Genomic DNA, 12,897 nt, shown 5'->3' with positions numbered 1-12,897 from the left:
ATCTACCATGTTACAGTCCTTTTGGCCCGCGAGGCCTAGAAGGAATAAGCCTTCGAATACCTTTTTCAGAGGTGGTCGTGCCAAAGGAAAGAAGCCTGCTCCCGTAGGTTCCCAGACCCAGAAGCCCGCTCCTGATACCCCTAAGTCCTCCGCATGACGGTGGACAGCTAGGCCTGGAGGGCGGTCAGGTGGGGGCAAGACCCCGGCAGTTCAGCCACGTCTGGGTGTCATCGGGTCTGGACCCCTGGGTACTGAATATAGTGTCCAGAGGGTACAGACTGGAGTTTCAAGATCCCCTGCCTCACCGCTTCTTCAAGTCAGGATTGCCAGCCCTGCTGGCAGACAGGACAATTTTTCTGGAGGCCATCAGAAAATTGGTGGTGTCAGAGGTCATTGTTCCGGTCCCACTTCAGCAGTGGAACAAGGGTTACTATTCGAACCTTTTTGTGGTACCAAAACTGGATGGTTCGGTACGGCCTATTCTAAACTTAAAGTCTTTGAACCCTTATCTCAGGGAGTTTAAATTCAAGATGGAATCTCTGAGAGCTGTCATCTCAGGACTGACGGAGGGGGAGTTCCTGGTGTCTCTGGACATCAAGGATGCTTACCTCCACATTCCCATTTGGGCGCCGCATCAAGCATATCTCCGGTTTGCTCTGATGGACGATTACTATCAGTTCCAGGCGCTGCCGTTTGGCCTCTCCACAGCACCAAGGATCTTCACCAAGGTGATGGCGGACATGATGGTTCTCCTCCGCAAACAGGGGGTGAACATAATTCCATATCTGGACGATTTCCTGATCAAGACGTCATCCAGGGAGAGGTTGTTGTGGTCCATCGCGCTCACGACACAACTGCTCAGGAGGCACGGTTGGATCCTAAACCTTCCAAAGTCTCATCTGGAACCGACAAGGCGGCTGTCTTCCTGGGAATGATCCTCGACACAGAAGTTCAGAGGGTATTTCTCCCGGTGGAGAAAGCGTTGGTGATTCAAGCAATGGTCCGGGATGTCCTAAGGCCTACCCGGGTATCGGTTCATCAATACATACGCCTTCTGGGGAAGATGGTTGCCACCTACGAGGCTCTACAGTACGGCAGGTTTCATGCTCGTCTTTTTCAGGTGGACCTATTGGACCAGTGGTCGGGCTCTCACCTACACATGCACAAGAGGATACGCCTGTCTCCGAAAGCCAGGATTTCACTCCTCTGGTGGCTACAACTTCCTCACCTTCTGGAAGGCCGAAGGTTCGGAATTCAGGACTGGATCCTTTTAACCACAGATGCAAGTCTAAGAGGTTGGGGAGCAGTCGCTCTAGGGGAAACCTTCCAAGGAAGGTGGTTGAATCAGGAATCTCTTCTCCCAATAAACATCCTGGAGCTAAGGGCCGTGTACAACGCCCTTCTGCAAGCAGCACACCTTCTACAGGATCGGGCTGTTCAGGTGCAATTGGACAACGTGACCACAGTGGCCTACATAAACCGACAAGGCGGAACGAAGAGCAGGGCTGCCATGTCAGAGGTGTCAAGAATCCTCCTCTAGGCAGAAAGGCACGCTGTAGCGATGTCGGCAATCTTAATTCCGGGAGTAGACAACTGGGAAGCAGACTTCCTCAGCAGACACGATCTCCATCCAGGGGAGTGGGTCCTCCATCCGGAGGTGTTCAAGGAGGTAACCGGTTGGTGGGGGGTTCCTCACATAGACATGATGGCCTCCCGCCTCAACAATAAGCTGGGAAGGTACTGTTCCAGGTCAAGGCACCCGCAGGCAGTGGCGGTGGATGCACTGGTAACACCGTGGATGTTCCCGTCAGTGTATGTGTTCCCTCCACTTCCTCTGATTCAAAGGCCCTTCAGCTGGTAAGACGAACAAAGGTTCTAGCAATCCTCATTGCTCCGGACTGGCCAAGGAGAGCTTGGTATGCGGATCTACTGGATCTTCTGCTGGAAGATCCAAGGCCCTTACCTCTTCGGGAGGATCTGCTGCTGCAGAGGCCGTTCGCCTATCAAGACTTACCATGGCTACGTTTGACGGCATGGTGGTTGAACGCCAGATCTTAGCTCGGAAAGGTATTCCGAGTGAGGTCATTCCTACCCTGGTTCAGGCTAGGAAGGGGGTGACGTCTAAACATTACCACCGTATTTGGAAGAAATATGTTTCTTGGTGTGAAGCCAGGAAGTTTCCTGAGGTGGAGTTTCAACTTGGACGTTTTCTCCTTTTCCTGCAGGCAGGAGTGGATATGGGCCTGAGATTGGGATCCATCAAGGTCCAAAACTCTGCTTTGTCCATCTTCTTTCAAAAACAATTGGCTGTCCTCCCTGAGGTTCAGACCTTTTTGAAAGGGGTTCTGCACATCCAGCCTCCCTTTGTGGCGCCCCTTTGTGGCCTCCCTCTGTGGCGCCCACCCTGGGATCTAGATGTGGTGTTGCAGTTCCTACAATCAGCATGGTTTGAGCCTCTACTGGAGGCTGACATCATGTTTCTCACGTGGAAGGCGGTCACTTTGTTGGCCTTGGCTTCTGCTCGACGTGTGTCGGAATTGGGGGCTTTATCTTGCAAAAGTCCTTATCTGATCTTCCATGAAGACAGGGCGGAACTTAGGACTCGTCCAGAGTTCCTACCTAAGGTTGTATCGGCTTTTCATATCAACCAACCTATTGTGGTGCTAGTGGCTACTGACTCCTCAATTGCTTCAAAGGCCTTGGATGTTGTACGGGTTTTGAAGATCTATGTGAAGAGGACTGCTCGTCATAGGAAATTTGTCCTCTACGATCCCAAGAAAATTGGGTGTCCTGCTTCTAAGCAGTCGATTTCGCGCTGGATCAGGTTAACTATCCAGCATGCGTATTCTACGGCAGGATTGCCGTGTCCGAAATCGGTTAAGGCTCACTCTACTCGTAAAGTGGGTTCTTCCTGGGCGGCTGCCCGGGGTGTATCTGCCTTACAGCTGTGCCGAGCTGCTACTTGGTCTGGTTCGAAAACGTTTGCCAAGTTTTACAAGTACGACACTCTGGCCTCTGATGACCTCAAGTTTGGTCAGGCAGTATTGCAGGAGCCTCCGCGCTCTCCCTCCCGTGCTGGGAGCTTTGGTACATTCCCATGAACTAATATAGACCCCAGCATCCTCTAGGACGTAAGAGAAAATAGGATTTTAATTACCTGCCGGTAAATCATTTTCTCGTAGTCCGTAGAGGATGCTGGGCGCCCGCCCAGCGCTTCGTTTTCCTGCCTTGGGTTTATGGTTCAGTGTTACCTGGTTCCTAGGTAAGTTCTGCGTTATTTATGTTTCAGCTGTTACTGAGTTGTTCCGGCATGTTGTCCGGATTCGCATGTTTGTGTGAGCTGGTATGAATCTCGCCACTATCTGTGTAATTCCTTCTCTCGAAGTATGTCGTCTCCTCGGGCACAGTTTCTAGACTGAGTCTGGTAGGAGGGACATAGAGGGAGGAGCCAGCCCACACTCTTAAACTCTTAAAGTGCCAATGGCTCCTGGTGGACCCGTCTATACCCCATGATACTAATATGGACCCCAGCATCCTCTACAGACTACGAGAAAAGGATTTACCGGCAGGTAATTAAAATCCTCTTTTTACCTTTCAAATACATTTAAACACATCTTAGATATAAATACATTATAAAACGTGCAGTTCTATAACTATGCAGTCCATAACAGTGATATAACCTATTAAAACATATTTTTAAACACTCGGTGCCCTGCGCCGTTATTTGAATAGGGCTCCTAGCACCTTTTGTTCCTTTTAAATGATGGCGCCGCAGCACGGGATTAACCTCTTCAGTGCCGCAGCCGCCATCAAACATGTAGGACGGTGTGTCCGACCACAATTATTACAGGAGTAGGATAAGGGGCATTTGTAGGTGTATGGTTGGCTCATTACACGGGTAACATTGCTCTTATGTACTATTAAACTGATAATTCTCTGGAATAAGTCAATCTTTAAAATGTTAATTTTTTGGACCTTTTACTTAAACTCAGCACAATGACTAGCAGAAGTAATAGTATAGGAAAGCGACCTTTACAATTTGTCATAGTTTCCTGCAGTGTATTGATTTCGCACTTTTCAATGTACGGATTACACCCACGTGCTTGTCTGGAAGTCAGCGCTTGTAATGACTTCCATTTGGGCACAGATTGTTTTTATGCACAATATTTATTTTCTGCAAAATAATTGGTCTTGGTGTTGTAACTGTGACATAATTTTTTTTTTCCCTGTGATTTAACTGTGTTTAGCTTGGAAATTCTACAGTGAGCAAAGACTGCCTTCAGATGTATTTCAAGAGCCAGCCTCCTTCAAACCAGTTTTTTGGACGGGCATACCTGTGCAAAGCCCAATTACACATTCCCCATTCTGCTGATAACGTGGTACTGCCTTTTTTTCTTTTTTTTCTGTCTGAGAACATTTAATAGGTTAATGGAATTCAGAAAAAACAGTGTTTATAATTATCCAGTACAGCGTGCCAAATGTTTTATATCTCAGAGCTGCTGCATGGGTTTTAATTATCAAATGTCAATAAAGCTGAAGGGATAATGTGTCTGTGTGTTTTAGTAAGTGTATTGCTACTACTCCGTGTCCATGCTGTAGATATATCATATGGAGGAGACACTGTGTTCTCTCTCTCTTTCTTCCTCTCTGCCTCTTATTGTCGTCGTCTTCTTTTTTTTTTTCTTCTTCTTTCTTCTTCCTCTTATCCTTCTCTTTTTCTTCTTCCTCTTATCCTTCTATTTCTCTATCGTCCTAGTGGATGCTGGGGTTCCTGAAAGGACCATGGGGAATAGCGGCTCCGCAGGAGACAGGGCACAAAAAGTAAAGCTTTAGGATCAGGTGGTGTGCACTGGCTCCTCCCCCTATGACCCTCCTCCAAGCCTCAGTTAGATTTTTGTGCCCGGCCGAGAAGGGTGCAATCTAGGTGGCTCTCCTAAAGAGCTGCTTAGAAAAGTTTAGCTTAGGTTTTTTATTTTACAGTGAGTCCTGCTGGCAACAGGATCACTGCAACGAGGGACTTAGGGGAGAAGAAGTGAACTCACCTGCGTGCAGGATGGATTGGCTTCTTGGCTACTGGACATTAGCTCCAGAGGGACGATCACAGGTACAGCCTGGATGGTCACCGGAGCCTCGCCGCCGGCCCCCTTGCAGATGCTGAAACGAGAAGAGGTCCAGAATCGGCGGCAGAAGACTCCTCAGTCTTCTTAAGGTAGCGCACAGCACTGCAGCTGTGCGCCATTTTCCTCTCAGCACACTTCACACGGCAGTCACTGAGGGTGCAGGGCGCTGGGAGGGGGGCGCCCTGGGAGGCAAATGAAAACCTTTTTTTGGCTAAAAATACCTCACATATAGCCTCCGGGGGCTATATGGAGATATTTAACCCCTGCCAGAATCCGTTAAGAGCGGGAGACGAGGCCGCCGAAAAAGGGGCGGGGCCTATCTCCTCAGCACACAGCGCCATTTTCCCTCACAGAAAGGCTGGAGGGAAGGCTCCCAGGCTCTCCCCTGCACTGCACTACAGAAACAGGGTTAAAACAGAGAGGGGGGGCACTAATTTGGCGTTAGAAATATATAAAAAAGATGCTATAAGGGAAAACACTTATATAAGGTTGTCCCTATATAATTATAGCGTTTTTGGTGTGTGCTGGCAAACTCTCCCTCTGTCTCTCCAAAGGGCTAGTGGGTCCTGTCCTCTATCAGAGCATTCCCTGTGTGTGTGCTGTGTGTCGGTACGTGTGTGTCGACATGTATGAGGACGATGTTGGTGAGGAGGCGGAGCAATTGCCTGTAATGGTGATGTCACTCTCTAGGGAGTCGACACCGGAATGGATGGCTTATTTAGGGAATTACGTGATAATGTCAACACGCGCCAAGGTCGGTTGACGACATGAGACGGCCGACAAACAATTAGTACCGGTCCAGACGTCTCAAAAACACCGTCAGGGGTTTTAAAACGCCCGTTTACTTTAGTCGGTCGACACAGACACAGACAGGGACACTGAATCCAGTGTCGACGGTGAATAAACAAACGTATTCCTTATTAGGGCCACACGTTAAGGGCAATGAAGGAGGTGTTACATATTTCTGATACTACAAGTACCACAAAAGAGGGTATTATGTGGGATGTGAAAAAACTACCGTAGTTTTTCCTGAATCAGATAAATTAAATGAAGTGTGTGATGATGCGTGGGTTCCCCCCGATAGAAAATATGGGCGGTATACCCTTTCCCGCCAGAAGTTAGGGCGCGTTGGGAAACACCCCTTAGGGTGGATAAGGCGCTCACACGCTTATCAGAACAAGTGGCGGTACCGTCTATAGATAGGGCCGTCCTCAAGGAGCCAGCTGACAGGAGGCTGGAAAAATATCATAAAAAGTATATACACACATACTGGTGTTATACTGCGACCAGCGATCGCCTCAGCCTGGATGTGCAGAGCTGGGGTGGCTTGGTCGGATTCCCTGACTAAAAATATTGATACCCTTGACAGGGACAGTATTTTATTGACTATAGAGCATTTAAAGGATGTATTTCTATATATGCGAGATGCACAGAGGGATATTTGCACTCTGGCATCAAGAGTAAGTGCGATGTCCATATCTGCCAGAAGATGTTTATGGACACGACAGTGGTCAGGTGATGCAGATTCCAAACGGCACAAAGGTGTATTGCCGTATAAAGGAAGAGGAGTTATTTGGGGTCGGTCCATCGGACCTGGTGGCCACGGCAACTGCTGGAAAATCCACCGTTTTTACCCTAAGTCACATCTCTGCAGAAAAAGACACCGTCTTTTCAGCTTCAGTCCTTTCGTCCCTATAAGAGTCATATCTGCCCAGGGATAGAGGAAAGGGAAGAAGACTGCAGCAGGCAGCCCATTCCCAGGAACAGAAGCGTTCCACCGCTTCTGACAAGCTCTCAGCATGACGCTGAGACCGTACAGGACCCCTGGATCCTACAAGTAGTATCCCAGGGGTACAGTTTGGAATGTCGAGACGTTTCCCCTGCGCAGGCTCCTGAAGTCTGCTTTACCAAGGTCTCCCTCCGACAAGGAGGCAGTATGGGAAAAAATTCACGAGCTGTATTCCCAGCAGGTGATAATTAAATTACCCCTCCTACAACAAGAAAAGGGGTATTATTCCACACTATATTGTGGTACTGAAGCCAGAAGGCTAGGTGAGACCTATTCTAAATTTAAAAAAATTTGAACACTTACAAAGGTTCAAATCAAGATGGAGTCACTCAGAGCAGTGATAACGAACCGGGAAGAAGGGGACTATCTGGTGTCCCGAGACATCAGGGATGCTTACCTCCATGTCCCAAATTTGCCCTTATCACTAAGAGTACCTCAGGTTCGTGGTACAGAACTGTCACTATCAGTTTCAGACGCTGCCGTTTGGATTGTCTACGGCACCCCGGGTCTTTACCAAGGTAATGGCCGAAATGATGGTTCTTCTTCGAAGAAAAGGCGTCTTAATTATCCCTTACTTGGACGATCTCCTGATAAGGGCAAAGTCCAGATAACAGTTGGAGGTCGGAGTAGCACTATCTCGGATACTGTTACAACAGCAGGGGTGGATTCTAAATATTCCAAAATCGCAGCTGATCCCGACAACAAGTCTCCTGTGCTTAGGGATGATTCTGGACACAGTCCAGAAAAAGGTGTTTCTCCCGGAAGAGAAAGCCAGGGAGTTATCCGAGCTAGTCAGGAACCTCCTAAAATCAGTGCATCATTGCACAAGGGCCATGGTAAAAAAATGGTGACTTCCTTCGAAGCAATTCCAGTCGGCAGATTTCATGCAAGAACTTTTCAGTGGGATCTGCTGGACAAATGGTCCGGATCGCATCTTCAGATGCATCAGCGGATAACCCTATATCCAAGGACAAGGGTGTCTCTCCTGTGGTGGTTACAGAGTGCTCATCTTCTAGAGGGCCGCAGATTCGGCATTCAGTTTTGGATGTTGGTGACCACGGAGGCCAGCCCGAGAGGCTGGGGAGCAGTCACACAAGGAAAAAATTTCCAGGGAGTGTGATCAAGTCTGGAGATTTTTCTCCACATAAATATAGCTAAGGGTAAATTTATAATGCTCTAAGCTTAGCAAGACCTCTGCTTCAAGGTCAGCCGGTATTGATCCAGTGGGATAAAACATCACGGCAGTCGCCCACGTAAATAGACAGGGCGGCACAAGAAGCAGGAGGGCAGTGGCAAAAAATGCAAGGACTTTTCGCTGGGCGGAAAATCATGTGATAGCACTGTCAGCAGTGTTTCATTCCGGGAATGGAAACTGGGAAGCAGACTTCCTCAGTAGGCACGACCTCCACCCGGCAGAGTGGGAACTTCATGGGGAAGTTTTCCACATAATTGTAAACCGTTGGGAATTACCAAAGGTGGACATGATGGCGTCCCGTCTGAACAAAAAACGGGACAGGTATTGCGCCAGGTTAAGAGACCCTCAGGCAATAGCTGTGGACGTTCTGGTAACACCGTGGGTGTACCAGTCGGTGTATGTGTTCCATCCTCTGCTTTTCATACCTAAGGTACTGAGAATTATAAGACGTAGAGGAGTAAGAACTATACTCATGGCTCCGGATTGGCCAAGAAGGACTTGGTACCCGGAACTTCAAGAGATGCTCACAGAGGACTTATGGCCTCTGCCGCTAAGAAGGGACTTGTTTCAGCAAGTACCATCTCTGTTCCAAGACTTACCGCAGCTGCGTTTGACGGCATGGCGGTGGAACGCCGGATCCTAAGGGAAAAGGCATTCAGGAAGAGGTCATTCCTACCCTGGTCAAAGCCAGAAAGGAGGTGACCGCACAACATTATCACCACATGTGGCGAAAATATGTTGCGTGGTGTGAGGCCAGGAAGGCCCCACGAAGAAATTTCAACTCGGTCGATTCCTGCATTTCTTGCAAACAGGAGTGTCTATGGGCCTCAAATTGGGGTCCATTAAGGTTCAAATTTCGGCCCTGTCGATTTTTCTTCCAGAAAGAATTGGCTTCAGTTCCTGAAGTCCAGAAGTTTGTCAAGGGAGTATTGCATATACAACCCCCTTTTGTGCCTCCAGTGGCACTGTGGGATCTCAACGTAGTTCTGGGATTCCTCAAAACACATTGGTTTAAAACCAGTCAAATCTGTGGATTTGAAGCATCTCACATGAAAAGTGAACATGCTCTTGGACCTGGCCTGGACCAGGCGAGTGTCAAATTGGTGGTTTTTTTCTCAAAAAAGCCCATATCTGTTTGTCCATTCGGACAGGGCAGAGCTGCGGACTCGTCCCCAGTTCTCTCCCTAAGGTGGTGTCAGTGTTTCACCTGAACCAGCTTATTGTGGTGTCTTGCGCCTACTAGGGACTTGGAGGACTCCAAGTTGCTAGATGTGGTCAGGGCCCTGAAAATATAGGTTCCAGGATGGCTGGAGTCAGGAAAACTGACTTGCTGTTATCCTGTATGCACCCAACAAACTGGGTGCTCTTGCTTTTAAGCAGACTTTTGCTAGTTGGATGTGTAATACAATTCAGCTTGCACATTATGTGGCAGGCCTGCCACAGCCAAAATATGTAAATGCCCATTCCACAAGGAAGGTGGGCTCATCTTGGGCGGCTGCCCGAGGGGTCTCGGCTTTACAACTTTGCCGAGCGGCTATTTAGTCAGGGGCAAACACGTTTGTAAAATCCTACAAATTTGATACCCTGGCTAAGGAGGACCTGGAGTTCTCTCATTCGGTGCTGCAGAGTCATCCGCACTCTCCCGCCCGTTTGGGAGCTTTGGTATAATCCCCATGGTCCTTTCAGGAACCCCAGCATCCACTAGGACGATAGAGAAAATAAGAATTTACTTACCGATAATTCTATTTCTCGGAGTCCGTAGTGGATGCTGGGCGCCCATCCCAAGTGCGGATTATCTGCATTACTTGTACATAGTTACAAAAATCGGGTTATTATTGTTGTGAGCCATCCTTTCAGAGGCTCCGCTGTTATCATACTGTTAACTGGGTTCAGATCACAGGTTGTACAGTGTGATTGGTGTGGCTGGTATGAGTCTTACCCGGGATTCATAAATCCTTCCTTATTGTGTACGCTCGTCCGGGCACAGTACCTAACTGAGGCTTGGAGGAGGGTCATAGGGGGAGGAGCCAGTGCACACCACCTGATCCTAAAGCTTTACTTTTTGTGCCCTGTCTCCTGCGGAGCCGCTATTCCCCATGGTCCTTTCAGGAACCCCAGCATCCACTACGGACTCCGAGAAATAGAATTATCGGTAAGTAAATTCTTATTTTCTCTGACGTCCTAGTGAATGCTGGGAACTCCGTAAGGACCATGGAGAATAGCGGGCTCCGAAGGAGGCTGGGCACTCTAGAAAGATTTATGACTACCTGGTGTGCACTGGCTCCTCCCACTGTGACCCTCCTCCAAGCCTCAGTTAGATTTTGTGCCCGGCCGGTTGGATGCACACTAGGGGCTCTCCTGAGCCTTTAGAAAGAAAGTATAGAAATTAGGTTTTTTATTTTCAGTGAGACCTGCTGGCAACAGGCTCACTGCAGCGAGGGACTAAGGGGAGAAGAAGCGAACCTGCCTGCTTGCAGCCAGCTTGGGCTTCTTAGGCTACTGGACACCATTAGCTCCAGAGGGATCGACCGCAGGCCCAGCCTTGGTGTTCGGTCCCGGAGCCGTGCCGCCGTCCCCCTTACAGAGCCAGAAGCAAGAAGAGGTCCGGAAAATCGGCGGCAGAAGACATCAGTCTTCACCAAAGTAGCGCACAGCACTGCAGCTGTGCGCCATTGCTCCTCACACACACTCCACACTCCGGTCACTGAGGGTGCAGGGCGCTGGGGGGGGGGGGGCGCCCTGAGAAGCAATAATAACACCTTGGCTGGCAAAAATACCACAATATATAGCCCCAGAGGCTATATATGTGGAAAATACCCCTGCCAGAATATAGGAAAAAGCGGGAGAAAAGTCAGCGGAAAAGGGGCGGAGCTATCTCCCTCAGCACACTGGCGCCATTTCTCCTTCACAGATCCGCTGGAAGGAAGCTCCCTGGCTCTCCCCTGCAGTCTACACTACAGAAAAGGGTAAAAAAGAGAGGGGGGGGCACTAAATTTAGGCGCAGTATACTTTTATATAGAAAAAGCAGCTATAGGGGACATAACTCAGTTAGTCCCTGCATTATATAGCGCTCTGGTGTGTGCTGGCATACTCTCACTCTGTCCCCCCAAAGGGCTTTTGTGGGTCCTGTCCTCTGTTGGAGCATTCCCTGTGTGTGTGCGGTGTGTCGGTACGGCTGTGTCGACATGTTTGATGAGGATAATGATGTGGAGACGGAGCAGATGCCTTTAGAAGGGATGTCACCCCCTGCGGGGCAGACACCTGAGTGGTTGAGCTTAAAAGAAATGAGTGCACGTATAGATTCCTTACATAAGAAATTTGACAACATGCCAAATGTGGGACAGCCGACTTCTCAGCTCGTGCCTGTCCAGGCGTCTCACAGGTCATCAGGGGCTCTAAAACGCCCGCTACCTCAGACCGCAGACCCAGATGTCGACACTGATACTGACACCAGTGTCGACGACGATGAGTCTAACCTGATGCCCACTAAGGCCATTCACTGCATGATTGAGGCAATGAAAGAGGTGTTACACATTTCTGATATAAATACAGGTACCACAAAGAAGGGTATTATGTTTGGGGAGAAAAAACTACCCGTAGTTTTTCCCCCATCAGATGAATTAAATGAAGTGTGTGAAGAAGCGTGGGCTTTCCCTGATAAAAAATTGGTGATTCCTAAGAAGGTACTAATGGCGTTCCCTTTCCCGCCAGAGGATAGGTCACGTTGGGAAACACCTCCTAAGGTGGATAAAGCGCTCACACGTTTGTCTAAAAAGGTGGCACTACCGTCTCCGGATACGGCCGCCCTCAAGGAACCTGCTGATAGAAAGCAGGAGGCTATCCTGAAGTCTGTATATACACACTCAGGCATTATACTTAGGCCAGCTATTGCGTCAGCATGGATGTGCAGTGCTGCCGCTGCGTGGTCAGATAAACTGTCAGAAAATATTGACACATTAGACAGAGACACGATCCTGCTAACCATAGACCATATCAAAGACTCAGTCTTATATATGAGAGATGCACAGAGGGAAATCTGCCGGCTGGCATCTAAAGTAAGTGCATTGTCCATTTCTGCTAGGAGAGGCTTGTGGACTCGCCAGTGGACAGGAGATGCAGATTCTAAAAGGCACATGGAAGTTTTGCCATATAAGGGTGAGGAATTATTTGGGGATGGTCTCTCGGACCTAGTTTCCACAGCAACGTCTGGGAAGTCAGCATTTTTACCCCATGTCCCCTCACAGCCTAAGAAGGCGCCGTTTTATCAGGTTCAGTCCTTTCGGACCCAGAAAAACAAGCGTGGAAAAGGCGGGTCTTTTCTGTCCAGAGGCAGAGGTAGGGGAAAAAGGCTGCAACAAACAGCAGGTTCCCAGGAGCAAAAGTCCTCCCCCGCTTCCTCTTCCAAGTCCGCCGCATGACGGTGGGGCTCCACAGGCGGAGCCAGGTACGGTGGGGGGACGCCTCAAGAATTTCAGCGATCAGTGGGCTCGCTCACAGGTGGATCCCTGGATCCTTCAAATAGTATCTCAGGGGTACAAACTGGAATTCGAGGCGTCTCCACCCCACCAGTTCCTAAAATCTGCCTTGCCGATTGCTCCCTCAGACAGGGAGGCGGTGCTAGCGGCAATTCACAAGCTGTATTCCCAGCAGGTGATAATCAAGGTACCCCTACTTCAACAAGGCCGGGGTTACTATTCCACACTATTTGTGGTGCCGAAACCGGACGGTTCGGTGAGACCCATTTTAAATTTGAAATCCTTGAACAAATACATAAAAAAATTCAAGTTCAAGAT

At 49.0% G+C, this 12,897-nt stretch overlaps 1 protein-coding gene across 3 annotated transcripts in view; it reads left to right on the top strand.

The window, feature by feature from the left end:
* CFAP46 (cilia and flagella associated protein 46) overlaps positions 1-12,897 on the top strand; it is a 798,890-nt gene that overhangs the window by 107,291 nt on the left and 678,702 nt on the right. For all 3 annotated transcript variants that reach the window (XM_063962013.1, XM_063962014.1, XM_063962012.1), the window contains exon 4: positions 4,248-4,379. In XM_063962013.1, coding sequence (XP_063818083.1) covers positions 4,248-4,379 — 132 coding nt within the window. The remainder of the gene's footprint in view (positions 1-4,247; positions 4,380-12,897) is intronic.

The sequence above is a fragment of the Pseudophryne corroboree genome, chromosome 3 (genome assembly GCF_028390025.1).
Source record: "Pseudophryne corroboree isolate aPseCor3 chromosome 3, aPseCor3.hap2, whole genome shotgun sequence".
NCBI classification, from domain to species: domain Eukaryota; kingdom Metazoa; phylum Chordata; class Amphibia; order Anura; family Myobatrachidae; genus Pseudophryne; species Pseudophryne corroboree.
Note: the sequence above shows the minus strand (reverse complement) of the source record. Positions and strands in the feature narration are given on the sequence as shown.